Source organism: Oryx dammah, unplaced genomic scaffold (genome assembly GCF_014754425.2).
Source record: "Oryx dammah isolate SB20612 unplaced genomic scaffold, SCBI_Odam_1.1 HiC_scaffold_14, whole genome shotgun sequence".
Classification (NCBI taxonomy): Eukaryota; Metazoa; Chordata; class Mammalia; order Artiodactyla; family Bovidae; genus Oryx; species Oryx dammah.
In genome coordinates this window covers 23,357,216-23,372,630 of record NW_024070198.1, presented here as the reverse complement: position 1 = coordinate 23,372,630, position 15,415 = coordinate 23,357,216, and the positions used below count along the sequence as shown (strand labels likewise).

The following is a 15,415-nucleotide window of genomic DNA, read 5'->3' as shown; positions in this document are numbered from 1 at the left end:
CTGGTGATAGGTCCAGTGCTGTTGGTTACTGCCCTCTGGCATCGTAGGTCACAGCCCTGCAGCGCAGTCGTCCCGTCTGTGCCCCTCAGGGTCCAGCCTTTCACTCGGCATCACTGCCCCCCCGCAGCCAGCTGCACAGTCAGAGCCACGTGGGGTCCACTCCACGGCCAGCCCTGCCTTGCTTCCACCTGTCCTTGGACATGCTACTCAGAACCTCTGGAGTTTGATTTCCACTACCTGCCTAGGCAGCTCTGCTTGGCTGGCCAGAATCTTCCTTGGACCTGGTAGACAGCATGGGCTCCGAGTCTGGGATTTGCTGGGGATTCAAATGTGCCCAAGATTGTGAAGCTGGCTTTGTGCACGGCATAGCCAGCTGCCCTGCCAGGACTCAGATATGGAAAGTCTGACCGGGCAGTGGACTCCCCTAGACTTTGGGCTCCCTGCCTTCGCTCGCCAGCCAGTACCTCCACCCGATGGCAGTTTCACAGCCCAGATCTCAGTGTTAATTTTAAACATATATGGAGCAGATTGGATGAGTGTCACGGAAAATTTACCAAGCGCCAGTCGGCTGATTGTTTTATGTGGCTCTTGAGGGCTGCTGTCTATCAAGAGGGGTTCCAAAGGCTTTTCTGTTACTCCATAAATTAATTTAATGGGCAGAATGGTTATGCGGTTAATATTTAATGGTTCTGTGGCCTTAACAATTTGAAGACTTTCATCTCACTAACTAGCGTGAGCTATACTTTGGGGGCTCAAATGAACAATCTAGCCCATAAATAACTCCATCTACCCCATTCCTGTGTGTGAAATACATGTTTGCAGTGTTTGTCTATGGGATAAAATAAATATCCCAGGGAGTGGACAGTGAGAAAGAGTGTTTGAGAATAGTCAGCCCACCCTCTGCCATGTAACACTGTTTATACAAGCCTCCATTTCCTGGTGGATGCAACTAGAATTTTTTGTTACCCCAAAAGCTGAGTTCCCTTCTATTATCCTGCGGTCCACCATCAGCTTGGTTTCAGAATCAAGGACTTCCTTTGTTGGAGGGATGAGGGCTTGGCTGGAATTTGACTGAGGGGAAGGACTCCAAGCCCAACAAGGGGATCAGCCCTGTTGGGATAGGAAAGCGCCCCCTTCCCAACCCTCTGCATTTCCCAGACACATTAATTTTTAGCCCCACTTCCCAGATTCAAAAACTGAGGCTATTAACTGGAGGTTCTTAGCTCCAGCCATTCCCCCTCCCACTGTGAGAGTTTCCCACCATGGCCCATCATTGTCTCTTGTGTTAATAAAGAAAAAGTTTCATGCTGCTACAGAAACAGTCTTCTCAAAAGCAGCACCTGGCGTGCTCAGTCCTAGACACAGGGAGTTACTTTGTTCCTGTGTCCCTTATGCTAAGGCAGGCCTGGGCCAGCAGTGTTGCTGATAGGGGGAGACTGAGGCAGAGCCAGGACTGACGCATTCATGCCTCCTGAGAGGTCTGGTGCTCGGAGGAAACCCAGCTGGCAGAATCTCTTCATGTCCTCTGGTCCAGACAAACCCAGAAAAAAAAAAAGCATTTCCAGCCTAGGATCAAGCTGATAGTGTCCATTTTCCCCTGAGAGGTCTTCCGAGGACCTCATTGCCCACAAGAACCGCTGAGCGGCTCAGCCCGGTCCTCTGTGGTTGGTTCCGTGGGCTGCCTTGACCTCAGCCCCCTGCCTTGCAGCCTAGTCCGCAGAAGCACAGCCATCCGCAGCTAGCCAGACTCCCCTAGGTCTCCTCCACCCCTTGGTCTGCGCTGGCCTCTTTCCTAGGCAGGAAATCAACACCCAGGCCCCCCTCCCAGAAGCCTCCCCACTCCCCAAGGAAAGCTGACCACCCTGAGTACTCCGTACAGGCTCTGCACTGCACACCCACCCTCCGTAGCGGGTAATTTCTGTGTGTCCATCTTCTTCAGAGCAAGAGCCCCTCGAAGGCCCCATCTTCTGTCTTTGTGTCTTCACTAACCAGCATGAGGGAATCTAGCCAGTATCTGATAACAAGATGCAGAGATCACACACACGCAGAGGAAGCCTCCAAGGAGGATGACATGTCCCCAAGGCCCCAATTAATAGGATCACTTGTGAAATGGCTCAAATGGCAATTGCGAATTAAGCACTATTTCCATTTCAAAAGAATTTGCTGCTTAGATCCTTCAAAAAGAGAACTCATGCGTTTGAAATACTCTGATTTATGCAAGTTTAGTGAACTCCCAGCTTCCGAGATGCTGATCTAAGAGGAATAATCGGAGCAGGTTAGAAGCAGCCCCAGGGGTGGGAGTGGGGACAAAATGCATGGGACCCCAGCGCCCCCCCCCCCCCACCATCAAGAGTTCCTGGGTTTTTACCTGTAAGATTTCCATTGATTAGAAGCCAAAATGCTGCTGCTAAAAATAGAAGAGTGTTTGATCCTGTGGAAAGAGCAGGACTCCCCCAGTTGCTTTGACAAATGCGGAACTTTGCTTTTTTTTGCTGTTTTGTTCTAGGGTAGACATTACCCAGAATGGTGGGCTTCTTGGAGGGGGATCATTTCGAAGCACAGGGTCTGAGCCAAGTCTGCCTGGGGCCTCCCTCCCATGCCACTGCTGCCCTTGCGAAGACCAGGCTTGTGGTAGATGAGATGCTGAATTCACTGATGATGGTGCTGTTTAAAGCCCTAGAGCCAATGACTGTTAAAGCTGGAAGAAACTTCAGAAAGTCTGTAGCCTGGATTTGCCTAGCTGTGTTCCACCGGCTGTCAACAGGAATTGTTTGGAAAACCAGCTCCACCATCAGCAACCTGTGGGCAATGCCGGAGGCAGTACAGAGTTGCAGATGAGAAAGCATAGGCTCTGGACTTAGAGCAACTAATTCAAAATCTTGCTACTTGGTAGCTGTGTGGCCTTGAGAAATGTTTTAACCTCTCTGTGCTTTAGTTTCTTTTTCTGTAAATTGGAGTCATAGTCATACCCATCTCTTAATGTGATGATTACATGAGTCTGTCTCCCAGGATGTCATTATTATTCATAACTACTGGCTTGAACACAGCTCTACAGGTCCCTTGCCTTTACTGTGCTGATGAACATATTTCCCACCAAGACAAGGCACCATTTCACATGTGCCCACAGAACTCATTTTATCTCATCCAACATGTGTTCCATGAGCTAAGTTTGAGATTCTAAAGCTAGTCTATTTTATCCTAAAAGGAGCAACAACCAGAGAGGTGAGGTGAGCTGCTCAAGGTCATGTAGCAGTATATAATAGCAGAATTGGACCTAGAACTGAAGTCTCCTGACTCCTGTTCTTTCTACTTTGCCTCACTGCTCTCACCTAATGGATAATGACAATGAAGACAATAGTATAACTAAAGTTCACTATTTTGAAATTTTTATTTATTTATTTGGTGTGTCAGGTCTTAGTTGCAACATGCAGAATCTTCCTTGTATCATTCAGAACCTTTTGTCATGATGTACAGACTCTCTAGTTGTGGCACACGGGCCTAGTTGTTCTAAGTTGTTCTTAGTTCCCAGACCAGGGATCGAACCCCTGTCCCTTGCATTACAAGTCAGATTGTTAACCATTGGACCACTAGTGAAAGGAAAAGTGTGGTTGCTCAGTCGTGTCCGACTCTTTGCGACCCCATGGGCTATTGCCCACCAGACTCCTCTGTTCATGAAATTCTCCAGGTGAGAATACTGGAGTGGGTTGCCATTCCCTTCTTCAGGGGATCTTCCCAACCCAGGGATTGAACCCATAAAGAAAGCTGAGTGCCAAAGAATTGATGCTTTTGAACTGTGGTGTTGGAGAAGACTCTTGAGAGTCCCTTGGACTGCAAGGAGATCCAACCAGTCCATCCTAAAGGAAATCAGTCCTGAATATTCAATGGAAGGACTGATGCTGAAGCTGAAACTCCAATACTTTGGCCACCTGATGCGAAAAACTGAGTCATTGGAAAAGCCCCTGATGCTGGGAAAGACTGAAGGTGGGAGGAGAAGGGGACGACAGAGGATGAGATGGTTGGATGGCATCACTGACTCCACGGACATGAATCTGAGTGAGCTCCGGAAGTTAGTGATGGACAGGGAGGCCTGGAGTACTGCATGTAGTCCGTGGGGTTGCAAAGAGTTGGACACGACTGAGCGACTGAACTGAACTGAACTGAACTGAACTCCTGCATTGCAGGCAGATTCTGTATTGTCTGAGCCACCAGGGAAGCCAGGACCACCAGGGAAGTCCCTAAATTTTACTGTTAATTCAGTGCCAAGCACTGTGCTAGGCTCCTCATATCCACGATCTCATTGAACCTCCTAATAGGCAGGTACTCTCATAGAGTACTGAGCCCAGAGAGGGCAAGCAAGGGATTCAGCATCACACAGCCTGTGAACAGAAGAGCTAGGACTCAAACTCACGTCTGCCTAGCCCTGAGTCCCTGACTTAACCACCTCATGGTGTGCATGCTGAATGCCCAATGACAGCATTTTAGGTCTGAGCCAGGGGTGATGCCCCTGAGGTGCCCACAGATTGGCCCCTACCGGCTCCTGCGAGAAGAGCTAGGTTTGGGGGTTCCCCGCTCTGGTTGTCATCACCAGCCCAGGCCTTGGGGACTGACTGCTCAGCACCCAGCGCTCCTGCCAAATGATCTTGGCCGGAGCTGGGCTTGGCGGCGTCTCTGATGGAAGCTGCTCTAAGCCAAGAGCCTCTTGTCAGCCTGAAATCAGGACGAGCCTTCAATGTGGCTCCCTTCGGGGCTCTCTGTTAAATAAAGATGCCGCAGTGGTTTGCCCGAAAGGCCTCTTTGTCTGAGGCCCTTCCAGCCCACGCGTCCTCTGCCCTGAGAATGCCGGTCTCTGTCGGTATGAAGAGCCCCTGTGTTCACCGCTGCCGCTGGGGGAGCCAGGCGGCCGCTCTGCACCCGAGTGGGAGGGCGCCCGCCCTGGCCTCCTCCCTCTGCTGTCAGGGAGGTCACACTGGCAACAACTCTGCACACAGCCTGGGTCCCTGGGAACGCCCTCCTGCCCATCCCGGCCCATAAGTGCTCCCTCCTGAACCCCTCCTGCCTCCCTGCCACCGGGAGCCCTTGCTCTCTGCACATGCCTGCGTTCCGTTTCCCTGTCTCTGCCTCCCAGTTTCCCTGTCCCTCTCCATCTGTCTGTTTCTTTGTCTCTGCCTTTCTCTCCTTCTCTCTCTTTCCATCTCTGTCTCTCTTTGTCTCTGCCTCTCCCTCCATCTCTGTCTCTGTCTGCATCTTTCTCTCCTCGCCCCCATCTCTCTGTCTCTCTCTGTCTTCTTCCTCAGTTTTTCTTTCCTTCTACCCTTCTCTCCTGGGGAACAAAGCAGCACATACCGTGTGTGTTAAATGAAAACTTGGACACTATAGGGATAAGTCCGCCCAGGCTGTGTCTGAGCACAGGGCTTTATTCTGCCGCTTACTTTAGTTGTGGCTTCACCCCCGGGAGCCTCAGTGTCCCCACCATAAATGGAAGCAGTGATGGGTACCTCCAGGGCTGTACGGGTTCCGCCTCACTAGATGTATGCTTGTGAGGGCAGGCGCTATGTCTGGCTCATGCCTGTACCACCCGGGTATACACCAAAAGGCTCCCTGCTTGTTGGATGACTGGAGAGTCCTACGATAGTGCCTGACACGTGGTAGTTGCTCTTTGAATGTTAATTTTCTTTCTTTTGTTTTCCCCTGCCTGGTCTTGGGGATGTGATCTGTTAGAGAGTCTTGGAAAACCGCAGGCTCTGGAAGGAACAGCTGGGAGTTGCACAGTGTGTCTTACCTGCTAAGATCAGGTCTTGTCCCCTCTTGCCCAGCTGTGGGTTTGGCATCCGGAAAGGCCACTGTGCTCCATGCCACACTTGAATCACTACCTGAGCAGCTCAGAGAAGAAGTAGACGATCACGTCCCTCTTCCTCAACACTATACCTCTGTCAACGCAACCTAAGACCACACGTGCTTTTCATGCCCCTCTGTTATGCCCTATTAGTGCTGCACACCAAAGCCTTATTCATTTATTCATTTGAACAAATACTCACTGAGTGCCAGGCTGTCTTCTAGGATCTGGGCACACAGCCGTCAACAAAACAGACTAAAATCTCCGCCCGCATGGAACTTCCTTTCTAGCAAGGTCTTTCCCACATGTGGGCAGGCCACGTGGCCTCCCTGACTCTCGGTCTCCTCCTCAGGAACACGGGAATGAGATCTGCCCTCGTGAGGACCATCATGAGGTTCCCAGTGGCCACACTCATGGAGGCCCAGCATGGTTGGCACAGGAGAGCTGCTGGGTCAGGTCACTGCACCTGAAGCAGCCCAGTGCAGGGAGGCTGGGGAGGCACAGGCTCCCATCTGGCTGGCCACCGCTCCGGAGCCTCCTTATCAGCATCTCCTCACACTGCTGTCACCCAGGGTTTCTTTCTTTCTTCCCTTGGCTGTAGCCCAGAGCTCAGGACCCGCCCTGTCCCCCAGCCCTACTTTCACCTCAGCTGTCTGTCTGTGTTAAAGGATCACCCCAGTGTCTTCTCTCCATACTGAATGAGAGGCCCAAAAGCAGGGCTTTGCCTGGCCTCACCCTACATCCCCGCCCCCACCACTCCACTGGACTGGGCCGGGTTAGCAGCGATCCAGGTGCCCAGGCTGAAAGGTGTGGCATCTGTGCTGGTGCACAGCAGGAAACTGGTCACCTCTGACCCTCATCCCTCACTGTCCAGCAGCAGGCTCTCACCCCTCCTGACCGACAAGCTCACAGCTCCCCTCACTTCTGCCTGCACAGTTATGCTCTTGGGGATGCCCACCTCCTCCCGCCTGCCCGAATCCTGCACACCCCTCAGGCCAAACTCCTGCCCACTCTTCTAAGAAGCCTTTCCACACCCTTCAGCTTATTCTGCTCCTTCCAGGCTCAATTCAGCTTGGCCTAAGGAAGGCCCTGTTAGACCATACCACACCCAACCTCTGGCAGCTCCTAGAGCCACCATACTTGGTCCCCTGACCCTCACCTTGACCAGTCAATTCATCATTTTATTTTTAAATATTTATGTATTTTTATTGTTTATTTTGCTGCACCAGGTCTTAGTTGCGGCATGCAACTAGTTCCCTGACGAGGGATCGAACCTCGGTCCCTGCATTGGGAGTGTGGAGTCTTAGGCACTGCACCATGAGGAAGTCCCTTGACCAGTCAGTTCTTACCTGTCTCTCAGAAATCAGCTTCAAAGAGACTTTCCTAAAACCACCTCCTTTCCTAATCTTCCCAGGTCTGATCAGACTCTGTCATAGCACCCTATTGTCCTTGGTAGAATGACCAGCTTGTCATTAAATAATTAATGGTGCAGTGAGTACTTAGAGGCTGTGTATCTCTGATGAGGCTGGGATGTGGCTAGTGTGGGGGATGAGGCTGGTGGAAAAGGCCTTGGATTGTGGAGTTAAGGATTTTGGACTTATGTTGTGGACAAGAGAAAACCCTTTCAGGGTTCATGCAGAATAATACATTCCCAAGGACCCTGAGACCTAGGGTTTCATGGCCTCCTCCCTTTTTTTTTTCTTTTTCATTTGGTTGGCTAGTTGTTTAGTTGGTTAACTGCCTAATTAGATGGTTGGTTGGTTGAATTGTTGGCTGGATGGTTGACAGGTTGATTGCTTTGACTATCTTCTCTCCATCTTAAATGAGGGGCCAAGAAGCAGGGCTTTGCCTGACCTCACCCTACACCCCCCACCACTCCACACTGGACTGGGCCAAGTTTATTAGTTGACTGTGTGGTTAGTTCATTAATGGAATGGTTGGTTAGTTGATGGGAGGGCTGGATGGATAGATGGAGGGAGAGTTGTTTGATTAGTTAGCTGATTAGTTAATTTCTTGATTGTTGTCTGGTTGGGTGGCGGGTGGGTAGCTGGTGGCACCTGTTCACTATGTCTTCCCCGGCACAGTCCTCGAGCTTCCCCCCATCACTGTTGGCCCAAGCTGACCTAGCTTTTGGTTTTCCTGCTCCGAGTGTCATCAGGCCTAATGCCCTTTTTTCCTATCTTTCCACAGGCCCTGGTCCGACTACCACCCCATATTTCACAGTGTGATGAAGTCTTTCGGTTCTTTGAGGCCCGACCAGAGGATGTCAACCCCCCCAAAGAGTAAGTGCTAACTCAAGCCTCTCCTGTGAGGCTAATGCTGAGGCCAGCCTGGAGAGGTCCCAGACGTGGGGATACAGTAGTGGGAGTGCTGGCCAGGCCAATGGGGCTAAGCATGGACCAAAGGAAGGAAGAGCAGTGGTCCCCAGACTCCTGCGACCAGGGCTTGTTCCTCATTTCTCTGACCCCAGACATGGCAAGGGCGGGTGTCTTTCCATCTGGGGAGCAGGTTTTCATGCAAACTCTTTCTGGTTCACAGCTTATTGTCAGAAGCAGATGCGATAACAAAATATAAGGTCATGCCGTTCAGACATGGGATTAGCAGTCGTTGCTCTTATTTGTTGATGCTACCAAGCTTCCAACTGACATGTAGAACCAGGAGGACATGTGCTGCCCAGGCGAACCTCACCCGCTGAGTAACCCAGTGGTCCTATATTATTATTATCAAAAACAACGAGTGCGCGCAGAGTATTTACCAAATGGCTTTTACCTGTAGCATTTTACAATAGACTTAGGGAGCCTAGGGAGCTTCCCTAGTGGCTCAGCAGTAAAGAATTGCCTGCAATGCAGGAGACCTGAGTTTGATCCCTGGATCGGGAAGATCCTCTGGAGTAGGGCAGGGCAACACACTCCAGTATTCTTACCTGGAGAATCCCATGGACAGAGGAGCCTGGCAGGCTACAGTCCACAGAGTTGAAAAGAGGCGGATGTGACTGAGCAACTTAGCATGCACACAAGGTAGCCCAGTTTGCAGAGGAGGAAACTGAGGCTCATGAGGTTAGGTGCATTTTCCGGAAGCCATACAATTAGTTGGGTATGGGACAGGCATGAGACTTGAACCAAAATCTTTTGATTCCTCATGGTTCCGAGATGGTCGATGTTCCATGCTGGGGAGAAATAGGGAACCAAGCGGGTCTTTTTTCTTCTCTGGAAGCAGGATACCCTGGGCCAGGTGGTCAAAATGACCCACTAGGTCATGCTGGAATCTCACACACGTGCCCAGACTCCATCCTAGGCCCCAGCATCCCCGGGTCCACCTGGCCCCACCATTCCCCAGTTGCGCTGGCCTCTCAGAGCCTCTTGTTCTCCTTCCTCCCATGGGGAGAGAGATGTCCCTCCCCAGGTGGGTTGATCCTTGGAGTCACAGATGATCGTGTGCCCAGGGGGATTGTCACTGATTGGGTGAAGTAGCAGGTGCATTGCCATAAAATCAAGCTGACCCTGCCTTCGATTGGCGACCCTACACCCACTCTCTGGCAGTCAGCTATATAAGTTGGTCTTATTTCACCTGTAGACTAATGGCAGGGCCAACATGGCCCTTCTCGGAGTCCGACTCTGCAACCCCATGGACTGTAGCCCTCCAGGCTCCTCTCTCCATGGGATTCTCCAGGCAAGAATAATGGAGTGGATTGCCACGCCCTCCTCCAGGGGATCTTCCCAACCCAGGGATCGAACCTGCATCTCCTGTAACTCCTGCATTACAGGTGGATTCTTTACCACTGAGCCACCAGGGAAGTGGACCAATGGTAGTAGTTAGCCTTTTGCCCATCCCCGGAAGGCCCGCAAGGAATGGTGGAAACCAGGCTTAGGGAGACAGTTAGGTATTGGTGAGGCCACAGGCGTGGCTTTGCAGGGCACGCTGTGGGGTCCATACCCACCACTCAAGTCTCTGTGATCTCAGATCATTTGCCCAGCCTCTCTGTGTTTCTATCCCTGAAAAGCAGGAATGCCAGACTCCTGGGGCAGTCCAGGGGCTTACCGAGAGGACACGTGTACTGAGATAACCCGGCCAGTGCTATTGGCCCATTGGATGGGAGGTTGTGGAACAGAATGGAATGTGGCTCCTTGCGCACTCCATCTCTGCAGATCACAGCCTGGCTTTTGCAGGGAGGAGTCATAAAGCAATTTAGTCTCCAAGTTTCCATGGCAACAGGGGTTATCTGCCTCTTCTTGAGGTGGTACCGACCACCTGGGCCAGTTCACATCTCGTCTGGCAAGAGAGGGCCTGAAAACAGAACCACTCCAGCACGATACAGGCCTGCGGGTCAGGAGGTGGGTTTGGCTGTGGCCCCAGAGTTCCAAAGGTTTCCTCCACCCTGGCCCCTCTCGGCCTCCAGGACCTGCGAAGAGAGACCTGTGTTCCGTGCAGGGCGTAGGTCAGACCCAAGGGGGACCCTCGCTGATGATCTGTCAGCCAAGTGCTTGCATCCCTCCCTCTCAGGACTGCGTGCACCATCCCAGACCACCATACACCTCCCCCCTCCATCCTGAAACATAAACACGAGATCGAGTAACAGCGTATTTTGACTCTGGGGCGACTGTGGAGTGGCTTATCAAATTATCAAAGCCTGTGGATTTAATTGGAATTTTGCAGATAACCCCGGCCTCTTTCAAGTGTGCTGCTGCGGGACCTCAGCGCTCAGGGGGCTGGGGTGGAGGACTGTGGCCCTTTCCATCTTGTGAGGAAGACAAGGTTGCAAACAGCCCAGCTCAGTGGGGGAGGTGGGCAACAGGCCCCAGCCCCTCGGCTTTGATCCCAGGCCGCTCGCTGGCTTCCATGGGTGGAGAGCGGGGCCCACCTCTGGGCTGCCAGCCTCTGCTCTAGACCATGGGCCCCGCACAGAAAGGAGGTTCTTTATAGAGATGTTTGGTGAGCCTGGCACTGGAGGCCATGGTGGTTCTGCCTTCTTATGTGGCTGCTTAAGAATGCAAAGGTTGCTCCAGTGCCCTGCCCTCCTCTCCTCGAACTACTGGCTAGCGGGTCCTTCAGCAGCACTGAACTCTTCCGGAGGGCTCTGACTCAGGCCCCAGATCCTGACATTATTCTAGATTAACACCCCTGCATCCAACCTGTCACCACATCCTTCAGGCACCACCTTCGGCATACACCCAAACCCTGACCACATCTGACCGTCTCCCCGGCTGCTACCCTGGGGGCAGGGAGGGGCAAACCTTACCTCCCCTGGATTCTGGCCTGACTGTTCTCTTGTTTCTGCCCTTGCCCTCCATGGTCCGTTTCCAACACAGAGGATGGAACGACCACTTAAAAATGTACATCAAATCGTGTCCCTCTTCTGTCACATTCCTCCACGCCTCTGGTGTTGCTCAGAGTCAAGGCCCTTCCGCCTGCTCCCCCCTTACCCCTGGTGGCACCTGCTGCCTCTCCCAGCTGGCTCTGCTTCAGCCACACCTCCTGCCCCTTCTCACACCCTCCAGCCGTGTTATGCCATGGGGGCTTCACACTGGCTCTCCCCTCCACCTGGAATACTCAGCCCCTCCCCAGGAGAGCCCCCAGCCTGGTCCCACACCTCCTTGCAATATTGACTCAAACAGCTGCCCAGCAAGGCCACTCCTGGCGTTCCTGCTTAAAATCCCCAGCACTGGCTTCCCTGTCCTGACTTCATCTTCCTGCAGGGAACGTACCACTGCCTCCCACACGCCCTGCTCCCTCCCCACGTTACTGTCAGGCTGGTAGAGCAGGACCTGTCAGATCACGGTATCGCCAGTGCCCAGAGCAGGTGTGCAGGAGACGTGCAGGACAGGTGAGTGGTGTCACTCAGGCTCCGTGTTGGTCCCCCACGGGTGGTAGGCTGTGACGGGACTGCACGGAGAGTTGCCGTGGCTCCCTGGAGGTCACCCAGCTGGCAGGGGGGCTGGCAAGAGAAGCTGGGGGTGCCGTGACCCCTCCCCTCCTGTGTGGATTCCGGGGCAGCCGCGTAGCTGGCTTGGGGTGGGGAGAGGCCCTGGTCACCAGATGCGGAAGGAGGGGGATAAGGACACACCCCTAGAACGCAAGGGGATTCAGCTCAGGGCGAGTCCTGGGTGGACTCTGACAACCAGGTGAGCCTGGCCCCAGGCAGGCCACACCCCAGGACCTAAGATGACCCACTGGGCTGTGCACGTGGCCACCCGGGCCTGGGGCCACATCTGCCGGCTCAGCTGTCCCTGGCTTAGCTGTGTTTGAGCACCCAAGACCCCTGTGCTGAGCCAGTGGGCCAGGGAGGCAGGCGTCCCCTGGCCTGGCTTCCCCGGGGAGCCTCCGAGCAGCCAGTCCCTCAGCTCTGATTCCCGTGGCATCAGTGATGGAAACGGGAGTCCAGGCTGCTGGGCTGGACTCCCGACCCAGTCAACCATGTGACCCTGCAAAGGCCTCTTTTTGTTCAAGTTTCGATTCCCATTGCTGAAACTGAACCTAAGGTTCTCAAAGGGCCGTCTAGCAGCCGCGTCCTACGACTCCAGCATGTTGCATATCCCTCAGAGAATGGGGATGGGAGGGGGGCAGCCCCATGAGGCCCGAGGGCCTGAGACCAGCCTTCCCATCTCTCCCACCCCCTGGCCCACAGTCCCCGCCTTCATCCTTAGCTGTCCACACGGGTGCAGCCTGCTGTCCGCAGCCCCCAAGCCCAGGCCCAGCCTCCCCCTCTGCATAGGGCACTCCCGACCCCTCTCCCCACCCACCCCAGCCCCAGTCCTTCTCATCCCTCAGACATTCCAGGAAGCCCCCTGCTCCCCAGCAAAAGCCCGTAGCCCTTGGCTGTGGCACCAGCCATACCACATTGTTTATGGTCTCTCCCTGCCACGGGGACCCACATTCTCTGACTGCCCACCCCCACCCTCCGCAAGGCCTGGCCCCTGGTAAATGTTGACTGAACCCAGGTCAGGACTGACTAACAAGGTTAAAACTTGCACTGCCCACTGTCCAGGTTGCAGAGTGAACAGCACTCCCCAACCCTCTGGAGCTGGGTGGTCTGGTTTCCCTGGCCCCTCTGTGCCTCAGTTTCCTTATCTGTCCAATGTGAGTAATGACAGTGCCTGCCCCCAAGGGCCTTGGGGAGGATGGCACATGGAAAGTGCCAGAACAGTCCTGGCACCACCCAAGGCCAGGCTCACCGTTGTCATGGTGGTAGCCCTGGGTCGGGGGGAACTGCAGCAAGAGAATTGCCCCCCACCCTCAGAACAGGTCTGCCACTTGTAGGGGTGCAGCCTCCTCTTGCTCTGACAGTGGTGGCCCTCTGTGCCCAGCCTGAGCCCGTGGCAGGTGGCATGCACACGTCTGGCCCCCATGTCACAGAGAGAACAGAGGCCAGGGCTCGGGCCCCCTCTCATCACCTCCCACTCATGGGCCTGCTGCCAGCCTATCGGCCCGGCAGCCTGAAGGAACCCCCACATCCCAGCAGCACACGGTGGGCTCACACAGTGACTGAGGGTCTCCTGGTCCCTGCCACCTCTCTCAGCTCTAGGCTGGGTCCTATCCCCTCGGCCCTTTTTCTACTGCTGAAGCCAGCCAGACCCTGGTTAAATTCTTGAGATTGCATGGGAGGAACAGGGCCTTGCTAAACAGGTTTTTGTTCCTCAGCCCCAGGGCCACAGAGCCACCCTCTGTTGTGGCCTGAAACAATGGCCCAGTGTTCAGAGGGACCTTCCGTCCCTGCCCCAGCCTGTCCCAGTGGTCAGCCTCCATCTGGCCCGGGGTCCACCCTCCTGCCACCGCCACGTGTCCCTGGCCCTGCAGGCCAGCAAGGGAGGGGGCCTGTCCTTCCTGATCTGGGCCATGTGCTAGGTTGGGGTCTGGGCCCCGGTCTCGTAAAGGTGGCCCAGGTGCTGAAGTGGAGGGCGCTGAGAGAGGCTTCCAGAGTTGGAGGCCCTGGGCAGAGGACAGAGCCACTCCGGGGCTGCAGTGGCATGAGTAAAGACCCCAGCAAAGGCCTCCCAGCCTCCCTCTCCATTCCAAAGGGGGCTGCCTCCTCGGGGGGAAGCAGTGTCCAGGGCAGAGGGGGCTTTGCCAGCCCTGCCTCAGGACCCAGCAGGAAGATGGAGCATGTGGGTGGCCATGCAGCCAGGATGGCCCTGTGAATGGGGGGAGTCTCCTCCAGGAGCCCCCACTACCTCAATCCTGGTCAAACTCTAGATCAGCCTTGCTTGGGAGACTGACTCCCGATCTCAGGATCCAGGCTTTCGCTGAGACCACTGTGACCTGCTTGGTGCTAGGAGAAGGAAATAGAAGATGTGTTTATGGAGCATTTGGGCTCCCAGGTGGCGCTAGTGGTAAAGAACCTGCCTGCCAGTGCAGGAGACATAAGAGACACAGGTTCGAACCCCGGATTGGGAAGATCCCGTGGAGGTGAGCATGGCAGCCCCCTCCAGTATTCTTGCCTGGAGAATCCCTTGGACAGAGGAGCCTGGCGGGCTACGGTCCATGGGTCCCCAAGAGTCAGACACGGCTGAAGCCACTGAGCGCACACACCTGGGGTGCTTGGTACGTGCTGAGTCAGGTTACCCTTTTCCCTCCCTTCCTGCTCCCTGGGAGCAAACAGAATCCTGGGAAGAGCCCTGGAGAGCACCTCTTCCTCAGCCTTCACCCCCAGGTGTTCACTGAGCACCTACTATGTGCCAGGGACCAGGCAGGCTGACAAACTCAGGGCTCAAGGCTACCACTAGGTGAAAATTTTGAATTGAGTTAAACTAACTCAGAGACAACAGCCAGAACACCCCAGCTCTGCCTGTGGCCTTGAATGAGTCCCCTTCCCCTCTCAGATCTCTGTAAACGAGGCCAGGACCCTCTTGGGACGACAGCCATGAGGTTCATGGGCTCTGATGCCTTATGGGTGCCTGGCATCACAGATGCTGTGTCCATGGGAACTTTTGCTTCTTCTCCCCCTTCCCTCTTCACCCCTCCTGGGTGTGCAGTGGCTGCTCAGAGAAGACTAGAGGACTCCTGCTGAAGGCAGGAGCTGGGCTGACTTCTCCCGAGCACCTTTTAGCTCCGGGAGTTCTCTCCAAGGTTTGTGCCAACCGTGAAGTGAAGCTGCCCCTCCACCACCAGGCCCCCATGGTTACCAGGACCTCTTGACACTCCCTAAGGGACGAGTGGCTTAGGAGTTAGAGTGGGTAGTCCACCCACCAGTGGCCAGCTCTGCTGAGTCCTGGTCAGACCCCCAGCAGTGGGACAGCCCCCGTCTGGCCAGGGACACGGGCCACACTGTCCTCCCAGCCTCTCTGCCACTGGCAGCTGCACAGACAGCCTGTTTATGTTGATGGGTGAGAGGGCCAGCTGGAACAGGGGACTGTGGGTCCCCAGGAGGCCAGGGGCGGGAACAGCACAGAACTTTATGTAAGGAGCCCCTGCCCACGCCCCGCCTTTAACCTGGGTGGGCAGGTGGGAGGAAGGGGCCCGCAGGAAGTTGTGTCCAGCCCACTTGAAAGGGGCATCGGCTCTGGGAAACCAGGACTTCTCTGAGGGTGTGTCTGTCATGCTGGGTGGGCAAGCGGGTGGGAGGCCGAGTCTAAACCAGCCAGCTCAGAG

General features: G+C 54.6%; 1 protein-coding gene across 3 annotated transcripts in view; it reads left to right on the top strand.

Moving 5' to 3' along the window:
- The window catches only part of SH3PXD2A (SH3 and PX domains 2A), a 259,112-nt gene that overhangs the window by 132,281 nt on the left and 111,416 nt on the right, over positions 1-15,415 (top strand). For all 3 annotated transcript variants that reach the window (XM_040254322.1, XM_040254321.1, XM_040254320.1), the window contains exon 5: positions 8,024-8,115. In XM_040254322.1, the coding sequence (XP_040110256.1) occupies positions 8,024-8,115 (92 nt within the window). The remainder of the gene's footprint in view (positions 1-8,023; positions 8,116-15,415) is intronic.